Source organism: Uranotaenia lowii, chromosome 3, assembly GCF_029784155.1.
Source record: "Uranotaenia lowii strain MFRU-FL chromosome 3, ASM2978415v1, whole genome shotgun sequence".
Classification (NCBI taxonomy): Eukaryota; Metazoa; Arthropoda; class Insecta; order Diptera; family Culicidae; genus Uranotaenia; species Uranotaenia lowii.
Window position 1 is genome coordinate 309,408,241 of NC_073693.1, and position 15,650 is coordinate 309,423,890.

Sequence of the window (15,650 nt, forward strand, 5' to 3'; positions counted from 1 at the left end):
TTTTTGGAAACTGAAAACGAAAGCCAAGGTCACATAGAAATTCAGTTTATAAGATAAAATTTATTACCACTTCCGTTTATAATTACAATTCTCAGTACTGCATTGAAAGGAGTTATGTTTCTTGTGTTAACAAATACGCTTTTTAAAAACAGACTAGATACATTTTAATTATTCATTGATAAATTAATAACTAAATCATAAAAAAACCCGAATGAAAACAAAAATATCACATTAATTCAATCGATAAAACTACAACTTCGCTTAGGACTAGACGGTGAGTACAGGGATTATTAGTGAGCGCTACTCTTCACATTTTTATTTTAGTTCGGAACAGGGAAGACTTGGTCAATCGCTGGCTACCAATTGCTGGGGTATCCCATCAGAGTTGGTAGATTCGGGGCGTCTCCTCAAATCAAATGAGGCGGAGGCCCACAGCTGTAGCTCTCGGATGAAGATCCCAACGCAAGCGAGGTCAAGATAGTGCGCCGACCGGGATGCACTCCCAAATTCTCCCAGTTGATCCACGATAACCGCGCCGTCAAATCTGTTGATAAATTTTGAAAAGAAATCAATTTAAGAATTTCGTTTCCTTAAGACCTAGCAGTTTTCTTACCACTCGTATTCCAGTTGGCTCGGTCAGTTTTAATTTCTCCTCGAAGGCATTTTTCAACGTAGGTCAAGGGATCGTAATCGGCCTCAAGAACTTCACGGAGCAGTGCAATGTAGGCTATGGCCAGCCGAAGCGTATCGATCTTGCTGAGACGCTTCTCGTACGGAAATGTCGGCACGTGGCCACGCAGTTCATCAAATGCGGCGTTTATGCTGCTGTGGAAAGAAGAAAGGCGGAAATACTCATAGAATTGCTTGGGTCAACAATTTAAGGTTTTAGAAAATTTCAAACATACCCGTTGGGAGCAGAACGCATCACACGTTTGCGCTCTCGGACCGTACTCGTCTGTTGGCGCTGGATTTTGTACGGGGCCGATGGATTGTATGGGTGACTTCCCATAGATGTGGCCAAAGACGGACTTGCCGAGTTCGGGGAGTCCAGGCATTCTGAAGAAAAGAAGTAAAATGTGTAACCATAATGTGGATTAGAGTGAGCCGATTTCGGGTCATTTTTGGATTTCTCAAACTCTGGGGTCTAAAACACTGCGTTTTGGTTTAAAACTCAAGAATAAATTCGAACTTTTAGGTTTCTATGGGAAAATTGAATAATTTATACTGGAAAATCAACATCATTTTTGTATCTTCTGTGGAACCGAGTCCGCTTATGGTTTTTGTGCCAATTTATCATATCTCTTTTCTTTTTCTGCTGAACAACTTTGTCGAAAACTGTAACTTTGTATCTCATAAGACAAAAAAGTTATTAGGTGTGGAATGGAGGTATGTCTTTTGGCATTGAAAAATAATAAACTCAAATGACATCACTGCTAGCTGCATGTCATTTGAATTTATTGTTTATCAATACCTTAAGACATACTCCTGTAAAACAGGTAATAAGTTTTTTGCCTAATAATATACAAAGTTACTGTTTTCAAGAAAGTTATTTAGCGGAAAATTTCCTTTAGAGATTTATAAATTGGATCAAAAACCATGGACAGAAAAAAGAGATTTTTGAAATCCAGATTTGAAATTGTTTTTATTTCTAAATCTTATTTGACAGTTATAAAAGAATACTTTTTGGTTTTTTGTTCTTGAAATGGCTGATTATGAAAAAAAACGAATTAGCATTTCCAATATAAAATAATTCTATCATATTTATCACTGGCTTTCAAGTGACTACTAATTGTTTAAACTAAAACTGGAAAGCTTTGCAATTGAAAGATTTTGATTTGAACCTTTTAATATTTATCCACCTTTAGAAAATATTTTGGAAGTATGTATGCCCACGTGGACACGGCCCAAACCACCAACCCTCTCTCCGTGGACATGCGTGGACATTTTCATACACCACCCCTCCCCCTAAGTTGTCCACGTGGTATGTGAATGGCCCCTAGGCTTGGCTTGGTTCCACAAAAGAAACAAAAATGATGTTGATTTTTCAGTACAAAATATTCAATTTTCCCATACAATCCTAAAAGTTCAAATTCAATCATGTAAACGTTACTTAAAAATTCTGCGAAAAATCATAGATGAATTTCTAACCTAAACGACCCCAGGGTTTGAGAAATTCGAAAATGAACCCAAATCTACTCAGTCTAGTACAGTGGTCGGGAACCTTCAAAAATCAAAATTTATGAATGATCATTGAACATTAGTTTTACGAAAATAACTTCGAACCTAAAACAGTTTTTTTTTCGAACTCTTGGATTTTTCTTTTAAATCTGTTTCTGATTACCATTAAGTGCATGGATTTTTTTCTAGATCGTCAACTTTTCTAACTTGGCGCATCAATTTTAATACGTTGGCAAACGAATCAAGAAAATTTTGAATCCATATAAAGCTTGAATCAATAATTGGCATGATGTTCAAGTGAAATATTTGAACGTATTTAAATAGCAGATTGTTTATAATTTAATCAAATCTTATGATTCCGTGTTGGTACATTTCGTACCTGAAAATTATCAAATTTTCAAGGTAATTGAAAATTTTAGAGAATCATGACGGTCAAAGAAAAAGAAGATCATAAGCCGTAAATAACCAGAATTTCTCGAAAAAGATGCAACGGCTCACCGACAACACACGTTCAATTTCTGTCGGTGGGCCGTTGTATCTTTGTCGAGAAATTCTGGTTATTTACGGCTTATGATCTTCTTTTTCTTTGACCCTAATGTTTCTCTAAAAATGTTCCATCACCTTGAAAATTTGAGAAAATTTATAAATTTTTAGGCAAAGAAAAGCTTTTAAAATAAAAAGTAAAGGGAAGTAAATTTTCTTAAAATTATCAAGCTTTTTTAAGACATTCCCCAGATTTAGCTAATTATTTCCAAACTCCAGAAGTATGAGGTAAAATTAAACTAAAATTTATGTAGTCGAATATTTTAATCTTCAACAATTATGCTCCTCACACCTGGAAAAAAATTTTCTAATTCATGACATCAAGCGAAATTTCGTGTGTGTCTTCAGAATTTTATGTATATGGAGAATTTAAAAATCTCATTTTATGTCACATGTGACATAAAATGAGCTACTTCTTGACCAGTAAAAATCAGTAACAGGTTTTAACTTGTACAACTACAAGTTTTTTAAAACCGTGTACTTTTAAAGTTTCAAATTGATAAAAAATAAATCAACGGTGATTAACTCTTAATCGAAAATAAAAATATGTCCGTTACTGATACTTCGTTCAAAATTTGTGTGCTTTTGGTAAATATTGGCTGCAAGCACCACTCTTGAAATTTTAAATGTGTTCAAAGACTCAAGGTTTACATTTTTTAAACATACTATTTAATGATAGTATGCTTCAGGATAAAAATGTTAATTTAGTTATTGATGACAAGTATTTAGCCTGTGATTAAGTTTTATAATAGATTTTCAGAATTGAAAATTTCATTCATTCTCAATGCTGATTCGAGTTTGAAAAACTTTAATTTGTAATTTTCAATTCTTAGTTTTGAATTATTTTTATCAAGGTACACCAACGGCGTTCAAATGTTATCTAACAATTTAGCGAATTTATTTCGCAAATATAGGTTAAAAATTTGGAAATTCGTAGAAATTGTTAATGACTTTAAAAAAACCGGGCCTCTTTTTTCTGTTGTATGTTTTAGAATAACGCCTAGATTTTTTTTGCAGATTTGCCCTTTGCTTTAACAAATTTTTCAATAATTGTCCTGAATTGCCCGATCACGTTGATGCGTATGATAGAAAGTATGGTATGCTATAGGCTAAAGATCATCGTTCTTTTAAAACAACTATTTTGAAGATATCTTACACAAATTCGAATGCACGAATTAGATATACAATATCAAATAAGCAATTATATTTAAACTGCTTGGCACCTGTTAAAAACATGTTTTGTCCCAGATTTCACAGGAAACCAATCTCTTTGGTAATAGACGCCCTAGAAGCGACATGTCATCTGATATCATTAAAGTTATTGATGACATCTTAAAAATATGAGAGACCCTTACTTGAAAAAGACTTTGCTATACATCATCTGGTAATATCATCTGGGTGAAAATAATCGACTCAAAAACATATAGAACGAAAATGAAATAATCTCTTTTGTTTTTTTTTTTTATTAAAAACTCAATGGAACATTCGACCAAATATTCGTTTGCCGAATAGTTGAAAACGTCAATATTCGGTATTCGGCCGTTTGCCGAATACCACTTTTTGGTACATCTCTAGTTAGTATCTTCAATTGCGACGCCGTCCGGGGGATAGAGGAGCCTTCAAATCTTCTAAGCCAACGGTCATGGGATCGAATCCCGATCACGGCATACATAGTACACTTTCTGTGGGTTGGTGGTGTTAGCATTTATAAGATAACGTCGTTTAAATATTCTGCAATCAAGGAACATGCTCTTTACTCCTTTCCTCAGTTTGCCCAGAGCGGTTGAAAATAAAGAGATAAAGCGATTTTGAGCTATTATAGCAATTTATGTTAATAAATTCATCTAGAACTCTGCAGAGATCTTTTTTGCCTTAGCTTTAAGGGAGCATCCATAGAAAAGGAATGATGCAACATGAAACATTTTTGAATTCCTTAGAGTTCCCATAAAATAAAATTTTTTTTCTTTGCCTCTGAAAGAAATAACACACGGTGTATTTCTAGAAGATGTTTAAAAGAAAAAAAAACAGTAACTCTAATATTTTCATAAATTAAAAATTTAGCCTTTTATTTTCAAAATTAACATATTTTGTCGGTGAGTCCCCATACGATATGTTTTTTTTTAAGATTTATAGTCCAGTGCAATGAAATTCCAATGTTTTTCGTAAAATATTTATTGTATTTCATTTTTATTCAAGTTTTTGTCATTCTGAAACATAAAAAAAAATCAACCCTTAGAAAGACTAGTGATTTGAATTGAAAAACTTATTTTAGGGATGAAAATTTTATTTGAAATTTATTATTTGGAATATCCTCGTTGTAATTGGAGCTATCAAAATGTAACTTGAACATTCATAAGTGTTTATCTTGGCAAACTAATTCTGGTTTAATGAAATTCAATGATACATGAATAACAACAGTCCAACATCCTTCAATTGGTCTCCAACGAAATATTTAAAAAAAAATCTTCAGGCTAGTTTGCTACACGGAAAATGAAAAAAAGGTAAAATTTACCTTTTTGCGAGGTGAATTTTTTCCACCCCACTTTCGAGGTAAATTTTACCTTTTTTTCATTCACCTAGCAAAAAGGTAAATTTTACCTTTTTTCAATTTACCTAGCAAAAAGGTAAATTTTACCTTTTTCGCATTCACCTAGCAAAATAGTAAATAATACCGTTTTCCCATTTACTGATTTAAAAGGTAAATGCTAGTTGGTTTGATTGTTTTATTCAATAAGAATTAAAAAAATACAAAATTCTTTCAAAAATGATATTTATTGGGGATAAATAGGGACTGGTAATTCGGCTTCGCGTTCTTCTGAGCCGCTATGGCCGCTGAATCCACCTGCGTTGCGTACATTCATGGCCTCCTCCGTTCGACTAATCCGGTCAGGTTCGGCTTTTCCGGCTGGAGGATGACGTGGAATACACCTCAAAGCTCTATGGGCCGATCTGAAACAAAATCAATAGTATTATGACGAGAACCAGCACAACTAAATGATATTTAAAAACACTTACCATTCTATTCCGATTTTCACATATTAGGCACAAAGCAAAACTTGTTCCTAGAATGACAAAACAGTTTAACCTCAATGAACGGGTTCGGTGAATAGTTAATTTTTTTTAGAAGAATTGTACCGTTTTGTTTAGCTCAATCCAGGTCAATTACACCTCGCTACGAGGTAAGTTTTACCTTATTTGGATTTACCTTTTTTTCTAGGTGAATTATACTTTTTAATCGAGCTCAATTCAGGTCAACTTCACCTCGCTACGAGGTAAGATTTACCTTTTTTGGATTCACCTTTTTTCTCGGTGAATTGTACCTTTTTTCCAACCTCGATTCAGGTAAATTTTACCTCACTGTGAGGTGAGTTTCACCTCGAAGAGGTAGAAGTTACCTTTTTGGCTTTCACGAGCGTTCACCTTTGCTAACTCGGTAAATTTTACCTTTTTATTATTTTCCGTGTATCGATCATTTGCAATTCACTTTTGTCAACAATACTGTTGATTTTTGTAAATTTAGGGTCGAGAAAAAGATAGAAATGCATTTTTTGGAATAATATCAAATTCATCACAATTTTGGGCTAGATTCGTCCATTTAAAAAAAATCTTAAAAACTTTGAAATTCAATTTAAAACTGTTGGGAACACTGGAACAATCATCGAAACCGTTCGGCTCTCAGATGACTGCTTGCCAGTCATTCTGTTGACGTCACCACCTCACTTGAATCTGGTTCTCCAAGTGACTAAGAACACGTTTTAATTAGTCAGTAATAAATACTTTTAATTCGTACGATTCGCGTTCATAATTCTATTTTATATTGCCTCCGACCATCCTCGTCTCGCGAGTCGTAACAGTGGCGACGAGAAATCGGTTTACCGACGGTTATTCGGTGATAATCGCGAAAGTTTTGCGTCGATCAGTTGGACGAAGTTGAGGTTAGGATGGAAGACCATTCCATGTCTCCCGAAAATCACGTTCCGCGCACATCAACACCAGCGGGAAATTCCGTGGTACCGGGTTTTCAACAGCACCCGCCCACAGCATCGGGAACAGCGGGGTTTCAACACCAGCCGCCGCAGAACCACCTCCTCCGTCAACCAATGCTCCAGCAGCAACAATTCCAGCAGCACACACCACCGTACCACGCGGATCCAGTGCTCACCCAAATCCTGCACCAGCTACAGCAACAGCAGTCGGTCATCACACAGCTCCTCCAGAAACATCAGGAAGTTACACCACCTGCACATCAGACAAACCTAGAACTCGTGATTGAATCTTTGGCCAACAGCATAGCAGAGTTCCGCTACGAGCCTGAGCATAACATAACCTTCACAGCCTGGTTCACTCGTTATGAAGATCTCTTCGCCAGGGATGCAGCTCGGCTTGATGACAGCGCCAAGGTTCGATTGCTGCTTCGCAAGATCGGAACGTCTGAACACGACAGATACACCAGCTATATCCTCCCGAAGGCACCTAAAGATGTGAGTTTTTCCGAAACAGTAACCCGGATGAAAAGTTTATTTGGCACTCCTCAATCCATCATAAGTAGGAGGTACCAATGTCTCCAGGTATCCAAGCAACCTTCGGAGGATTACAAATCGTTTGCGTGTCGTGTGAATAGACTGTGTGTAGAATTTGAACTAGGGAAGATGTCGGAAGACCAGTTCAAATGTCTCAAGTTTGTGTGTGGCCTTAAGGCGGAAAACGACGCGGAAATGAGAACCAGGTTGCTCTCCAGGATCGAAGAGAGGAACGATATCAGTCTGGAACAAGTTTCGGACGAGCGCCAACGGTTGCTCAACATCAAACACGATGCGGCCATGATAGAGGGTGCTTCATCGTCAGCAGCAGTCCGAGCGATCAGGGGGAAGAAGACGTTTGAGAAACGATTTCCGAAACCTTCATTCTCACCGCCGCGTTCCAGTAAAGAAAGTGGATCCCGACCAGCATCTCCATGTTGGAACTGTGGCTCCATGCATTATGCTCGCGATTGCCATTTCATCAAGCATAAGTGCACATACTGTGGCCAATTTGGTCACAAAGATGGCTACTGTTCTAGTGCGAAGAAGGCCAAACGTTCTGGTAAACGCGATAAGTTTCGACCAGCAACGAGAAGCCTGCAAGTGAAAAATGTGCGTCATAGAAGGAAGTTTGTCCCGGTCGTGATCAACAACCAAACAGTGAGGCTTCAGTTGGACACAGCTTCTGACATTAGTATTGTGTCCGAGGCTACATGGCAGCTCATCGGGAAACCAGAATGCCGCAGGTCGATGGTTACAGCATCAACAGCTTCCGGAAAACCACTTAAGCTCCAATCAGAATTCTCCTGTGATGTCACGATAAATGGTGTCACTCGTACTGGAAGGTTTTACATCGTGAAGCAGCAGCTGAACTTGCTCGGTCTCGATATTATCGAGGCATTCAACCTGTCGTCCTTACCCATGGAAAGTTTTTGCAATCAAGTTACCAGTGGACCAGCCAACGTACAGTCCCTGAAAGAAAAGTTCCCTACCGTGTTCAGTGATGTTCCGGGACTTTGCACAAAAACAAAGGTGAGGCTTACACTGAAGGAAGGAAGTGTTCCTGTCTTCCGGCCAAAACGACCGGTGGCATACGCCATGTGTATCATCGTCGACAGCGAACTCGACCGGCTGGAGAAACTTGGCATAATCTCTCCTGTCGAGTATTCTGAGTGGGCGGCTCCGATTGTAGTCGTCAGGAAAGCGAGCGGAACAATCAGAATATGCGGCGATTATTCGACGGGACTCAACAATGCACTCCAACCACACCAGTACCCACTCCCACTACCTCAGGACATCTTCTCCAAACTGGCGACATGCAAATTATTCAGCCAGATCGACTTATCTGATGCGTTCCTGCAAGTAGAAGTGGATGAAAGTTCGAGGGAAATGCTGACCATCAACACACACCGGGGCTTATACCGCTTCCATCGATTGTCCCCGGGCGTGAAAGCTGCTCCAGGGGCCTTTCAACAGCTTGTGGATACCATGCTCGCCGGACTGGAGTGCACTTCAGGGTATCTTGACGATGTCCTAGTTGGCGGCAAGACCGAAGCCGAACACGACCGAAACCTGCAACATTTTCTGCAACGAGTCCAAGAATTTGGGTTCACCATCAAGCTGGAAAAATGCTCTTTCGGCCAATCCCAAATTAAGTATCTGGGACATCTCATCGATCAACATGGTATTCGTCCAGATCCGAGCAAAATCACAGCCATCCGCAACATGCCAGCTCCTTCAGACGTATCCGGGGTTCGCTCATTCTTGGGTGCCATTAACTATTATGGCAAATTCGTTCCGGCCATGCGAACTCTCCGGTACCCACTGGACGATCTACTGAAAGAAGGCAAGAAATTCATCTGGTCCAAGGAGTGTCAAACGGCGTTCGACAAGTTCAAGCAGATCCTTTCGTCGGACATTCTGCTCACACACTACGACCCAAACCTCCCGATTGTGGTATCAGCGGACGCCTCTTCCGTTGGCATTGGCGCCACCATCAGCCACAAATTTCCAGATGGATCAATCAAGGTAGTCCAGCATGCATCACGAGCTCTAACCCCAGCGGAGCAAAAATATAGTCAGCCGGATCGCGAAGGGTTAGCTCTTGTTTATGCCACAACAAAATTCCACAAAATGGTATTTGGAAGATGATTCATCCTGGAAACCGACCATGCACCGCTCCTGCGCATTTTCGGATCCAAATCCGGAATCCCTGTGTACACCGCCAACAGGCTCCAACGGTGGGCTCTCCAGCTTCTTCTGTATGATTTCCACATCATTTACGTTAACACCGAAAAGTTTGGGAACGCAGATGTTTTATCCCGACTCATTGGAAATCATGCCAAACCCGACGAAGATTTCATCGTAGCCAGCATTGCAGTGGAAAATGATGTAAGATCAATCGCATTAGATACGCTAAAAATCCTTCCTCTTTCTTTTAGAGTTGTCCAGCGAACTTCCCAATCCGATTCAGTGTTACGAAAAGTTGCCAACTATATACGGCAAGGTTGGCCTCAGTCAAAATCGGCCATTTCGGATTCGGAGATTCGTCGTTTCTTTGACAGACGGGAAGCACTTTCCCTCATCGACGGATGTGTAATGTTCGCTGAGCGACTCGTAATGCCCTCGGAATACCGCCAACGATGCCTTCGCCAGATACACTGCGATCATCCGGGCATTCAACGTATGAAGGCGATTGCTCGAAGCTATGTGTATTGGCCCTCAATCGATGCCGATATTGAAAACTACGTGGCAACATGCAAACCTTGTGCATCGGTTGCCAAAAGTCCTACGAAACAGCAACCACTACCATGGGCCAAATCGACGGTTCCGTGGCAGCGAGTACATACAGACTACGCTGGCCCTATCGAAGGTGAATATTATTTACTGGTTGTCGACTCCTACAGTAAATGGGTAGAAATTGTACGCACCAAATCCATCACGTCTTCCGCTACTATCGCAATTCTCAGAAGTTTATTTTCTCGGTTGGGTATGCCATGTACGTTGGTGAGTGATAATGGTACCCAATTTACCAGTGGAGAATTTGCTACATTTTGCATCGAAAACGGTATTGACCACGTCACAACTGCACCATTCCACCCACAATCCAACGGCCAAGCCGAAAGGTACGTTGACACCTTCAAAAGAGCTATTAAAAAAATCCGAGAAGGAGGAGGAAGTATAACGGAAGCTCTAGACGTTTTTCTGCTAACGTATAGAACAACGCCAAACGCATCAGCTCCAAACAACTTGTCACCAGCCGAGATTTTGTTTGGAAGAAAAATTCGAACCAATTTAGACCTGTTACTTCCACCATCCATACCGTCAACAACTAGCAACATCGACGACGGTAAAGTAGCTTCATTTGAGCCTAAAAGTAAAGTCTACGTGAAAGTACATGCAAGGAATTCGTGGAGATGGGAACCTGGCGTTGTCATGGAGCGCATAGGTCGCGTTATGTACAATGTGTGGGTGCAAGATGAAAAGATGGTTCGCGCTCATATTAACCAGATGCGTCAGAGATCGAATAGCGAAAATTTCCTCAGCCAGCCAGTAGTCGACCCGGTCCAACGTAAATTGCCATTGGACATATTGCTTCGTGCTTGGGATCTGCCTTCGCCTGATACACATGCTTCCGGAGCTTCGGCTAGTGTCGCTGATTCACAAAAAGGTTCGTCTCTACAATCAACGACGTTACAAGCATCACCACCGCTTCCTGGCCGGTCCGGTCAAGTGTGGGTTTCGCCGCAGTCGCTATCCACCGCAGAAAATCTGGAACTGTCCCCGTTATCGTCTAGTTCATCATCGTCCATGTTGTCTACATCTTCTGTGGTCCCATCATCGTCTTCGGATTTCAAATCAGCTAATGAATACCAAACACCAGCACAAATTCCTCGACGGTCCTTGAGGGTTCGAAGACCGCCCGTTAGGTTTGATCCGTATCAGCTCTTCTAACGAGGGAGATGTTGGGAACACTGGAACAATCATCGAAACCGTTCGGCTCTCAGATGACTGCTTGCCAGTCATTCTGTTGACGTCACCACCTCACTTGAATCTGGTTCTCCAAGTGACTAAGAACACGTTTTAATTAGTCAGTAATAAATACTTTTAATTCGTACGATTCGCGTTCATAATTCTATTTTATATTGCCTCCGACCATCCTCGTCTCGCGAGTCGTAACAAAAACAAAGAGTTCAAGAGATTATTATAATCATATAGTGGGTTGAAAACTGTAGAAGCTAGGATTATTTAACCTTAAAAGTAATGTTTATTTATTGAATAAAATGAAGAATCACAGTATACATGAAGGTTACTAAAATTGGTCTTAAAATAGAAATAAAACGTTTTATAAAGCACTCCAGCCTTATAATGTTCATTTTGTCAAAATAAAGTGCTGTAGTGACTAGCATTGAGTCTGAAGTGCGAATGGGATTTTAAGACATTTGACTCAGGAGAAGCAAAAAAACTGATTTCTCTTCAAAAATTGTTTTTAACGAATCGTTTACTTTTGAATATTGATTTTCTTAATTTTTTAAAAGCTTAATTAAATTAAAGCAAATGTTTCTACTCCAGATCGTATCACGATAAGTGTTATCACAAAAAAGTTTTATGTTATCTTATTTTAATCGCCGCTGGGATATATTCTTATTTAATTTTTGGCATTTCGGCGAGTTGTGAAAATTCAAGGTAGAATATTTAGAAAGAACATGAAAGTATTATAGGTGGAAAGATCAAAGCTAGAGCGCTTTGGGTAGAAGAAATTGAACACGGAAAATAAAAAAAAGGTAAAATTTACCTTTTTGCGAGGTGAATTTTTTCCACCTCTCTTTCTAGGTAAATTTTACCTTTTTTTCATTCACCTAGCAAAAAGGTAAATTATACCTTTTTTCAATTCACCTAGCAAAAAGGTATATTTTACCTTTTTCGTATTCACCTAGCAAAATAGTAAATAATACCGTTTTCCCATTTACTGATTTAAAAGGTAAATGCTGGTTGGTTTGATTCGTTTCTTCAATAAGAATTAAAAAAATACAAAATTTTATCAAAAATTATATTTATTGGAGATAAATAGGGACTGGTAATTCGGCTCCGCGTTCTTCCGAGCCGAAATGGCCGCTGAATACTCCTGCGTTGCGTACATTCATGACCTCCTCTGTTCGGCTAATCCGGTCAGGTTCGGCTTTTCCGGCTGGAGGATGACGTGGAATACACCTATAAGCTCTATGGGTCGATCTGAAATAAAAGCAATGTATTATGACGAGAACCAGCACAACAAAATGATATCTAAGAAAACACTTACCATTCTATTCCAATTTTCACATATTATGCACAAAGCAACACGGGTTCGGCGAATAGTCACTTTTTTCGAGAAGAATTGTACCGTTTTGTTTAGCTCAATCCAGGTCAACTTCACCTCTCTACGAGGTAAGTTTTACCTTATTTGGTGTTACCTTTTTTCTAGGTGAATTATACTTTTTTATTCAGCTCAATTCTGGTGAACTTCACCTCGCTACGAGGTAAGATTTACCTTTTTTGGATTCACCTTTTTTCTCGGTGAATTGTACCTTTTTTCCAACCTCGATTCAGGTAAACTTTACCTCGCTGTGAGGTGAGTTTCACCTCGAAGAGGTAGAAGCTACCTTTTTGGCTTTCACGATCGTTTACCTTGGCTATCTCGGTAAATTTTACCTTTTATAATTTTCCGTGAATAGTTGGTGAAAATGTGAGCAGGGCTTTTGTTTTGTTTGTTTTGTTTTGTGGGTAGGAATGCGATGGGTTTCTTCATCGCTTCCTATCAACATTGAAACGGCGAGCGGCAAAGAATCACGCAAGTAGTTCAAAAGCTGTTCACAAAACAAAAGCCCTGCTCACATTTTCACCAACTATTCAATTTCTTCTACCCAAAGCGCTCTAGCTTTGATCTTTCCACCTATAATACTTTCATGTTCTTTCTAAATATTCTACCTTGAATTTTCACAACTCGCCGAAATGCCAAAAATTAAATAAGAAAAAAGTTTTATCGATTCCTAGTATTAACTGATTTTTTAATCATTGAGATTTTTTTAATAAAATTCCCTCCAGTGTTTCCACAATCAGAATATCTATAGAGATAATAGGTTCAAATGGATTCAAATTATTCCAGATAAATCTAATAATTTCAGATAATTTGCCAGCTGATTTTTATATTTTAGGATTAGAAGATATTTTTATACAATTTTCTTCATTTTAATTGCTCTGTAACTAGTTTGAAATAATTTTGAACATTTTTCAAAGTTTTTTATATGATATTTGAGCTACCAATTCTATTTAAAAATATTGAAAGTTAGAACTAAGAGAATGAGCACCTCTGAAATTAAAATACACTTAAAATATATGTATATACCTATCTTTCAAAGATTTAAAAAAAAAATTCAAACAAAATTTTGCAGGGGGGGTTCACAGACCAAATATTTAAATTTTTGGTGGAAATGAACCGGGAAAAGTTCTTCTTTCTGCCCATGCAAAAATTAAAGTTACTGTATTTTTTTTTTCTTTAAGCCCTTCTACGAAACTCACCGTGTACAAGTTTTGTGAGTTGTGTACAACTGTGATTTTGACCTAATCTAAAATTTATCCTTAGAAATATTTAAAACGAAACTTTTAAATCAAAACGATTACAATCAGGAGATCAAGAGATGATCCTTCTTTTTTGAACGATTTTTTCCCATTTTTTAAATACTCCGCACAAGATTTTTCTTTCCTCACCTGTATGATGCAGATACTGATGCTGAATCTGCCGCAGACTGTTGGTATTCAGCCGCAGATTGGAACTTCCGGCCCCGCTGGTCGAAGCCGTACTGGCGGCGGCAGCGGCCATTCCCAGCTGGTGATGATTTGCATACACACACGAGGGCAAATCCGAGATCAAATCCTCATCGAAGCTATGAAAATTAAGCCCACTATCGTAGGCCGACATGCCGACAGTTGCCATCATCATCGTTTCAAATTTTGTATGTTAATATATTGGTAGGTTTTTTTTATTTGTTGGAAGCACACGTGTCGCGTTAAGATAAATCCCGTTTCCAGCGAGCAATTTCCAAAGTAAGCAGACAATGGAGATAAGTAGATTGAATATTAATGAGGGTTAAAATCACTCGAGAGCAAGCACTTTTAATTGATTTTAGTTTTCTTTAATGCTAATCAATAGTGGATATCTACACCAATTCAGTCACTATAAGCTTCTTAATCACTTTAGATCACGACAGCCATAAATAACATTCACAGGCACCTGAGGGGTGGGGGATGATGATGAATCCGGTAGCTGACTGCGACAAATCTTATCCATTGGATGTACACAATTTATGGGTTTCAACGGGAAAATAATCCTTTTCCTTTCAATGGATGTAACGCAACCAGGAACTAGGACGATGGAACCGACCGGAAGTGTTCAATTTAAATGCGAGCACCAGTGGCGGTTGGCAGGACTTTTATATGCGATTCCAATGCACATCATTTTGCCCGGAGGGGTTGATAAAGTCGAACTGCGCAAGGACCAAAAAAGATGGAGGACAACTGAGGCTCCGCCCCTTTGAGGAAAATAAGGATAAGGTGGAAACAGTAATGGCAGTCTGGATTGAAACATCCTCGCTTAGGGATGTCTCCCGAGCAGAATACGATGGAAAAACTTGAATCAAATTTTAGGGAAATCTTGTTGATTGTGATGACTTATCACTGCCGGCAGAACACCTACCTAATAAGGAATTTCAAATTAAAATTCAATTTACTTTTCGTGGTCTTGTGATATAGCTTAGTTGGCAAGTCAGTTGCTTCCTGAGCCGATGTCCGTGAGTTCGAGCCCGAGAGTAAACATCGAACACAGTTGTACTGGATAAGTTCTTCAATAACTGTCCGCCAACTGCAACGTTGATAAAGTCGCGAATGCCACAAAGATGGTAAAACGATTATACTGCCGTTCTAAGCAAGATTGTCCCATGTGGAAAAACGTGCAAACGAGAAAAATGCGATTGAAATATAGCTGATATTTCCAATTTATCTCTCAAACTAAAAATTCACCGACAGATTTTTCGTAGTCAACAGTTCAAGTTAATCATTTGACAATGTTTTCTGCCAAAAAACTTACATTTCCTACAAAAAAAAACAGCAAATTAGAGCAAAAAATGCTCCGTGTGACACTTTTGCGAAGAATCAGAACGCATGCCGATGCTAGTTCTACGAAAAACTGTCACACGGCTACAATTTTTCTATCATTTTAAAAGCTTGTGTAGTTTATTTTTTCCCAAAAACTCATGCTAAACCGTAATTTAAGAAATACGTTCCTATTTGTTTATAAAAATGTATAGTTGAGTATGGTTCCTGTAAGTAGCGCCCCGAAAAGTGTTTAGTGAAAATTTTCTCTGAATAAAACACTCA

The 15,650-nt window shown here is 38.8% G+C and overlaps 1 protein-coding gene across 3 annotated transcripts; it reads right to left on the reverse strand.

The window, feature by feature from the left end:
* Nucleotides 1-102: 102 nt before the first annotated feature.
* Nucleotides 103-14,665, reverse strand: LOC129757596 (achaete-scute homolog 1). Of its 3 annotated transcripts, XM_055754870.1 has the most exons (5): nt 14,509-14,516; nt 13,986-14,179; nt 906-1,056; nt 614-825; nt 106-544 (listed from the first exon to the last, which is right to left on the reverse strand). In XM_055754870.1, exons 2-5 carry the CDS (start codon nt 14,095-14,097, stop codon nt 408-410), a joined length of 612 nt encoding a protein of 203 aa, XP_055610845.1. In that variant the 5' UTR covers nt 14,098-14,179; nt 14,509-14,516; the 3' UTR covers nt 106-407. The 3 variants fall into 3 exon arrangements, with proteins under 3 accessions (XP_055610844.1, XP_055610843.1, XP_055610845.1); XM_055754869.1 differs by having other exon boundaries at nt 103-544; nt 614-822; nt 13,986-14,665; XM_055754868.1 differs by having other exon boundaries at nt 105-544; nt 13,986-14,665.
* Between the last annotated feature and the right edge of the window lie 985 nt (nt 14,666-15,650).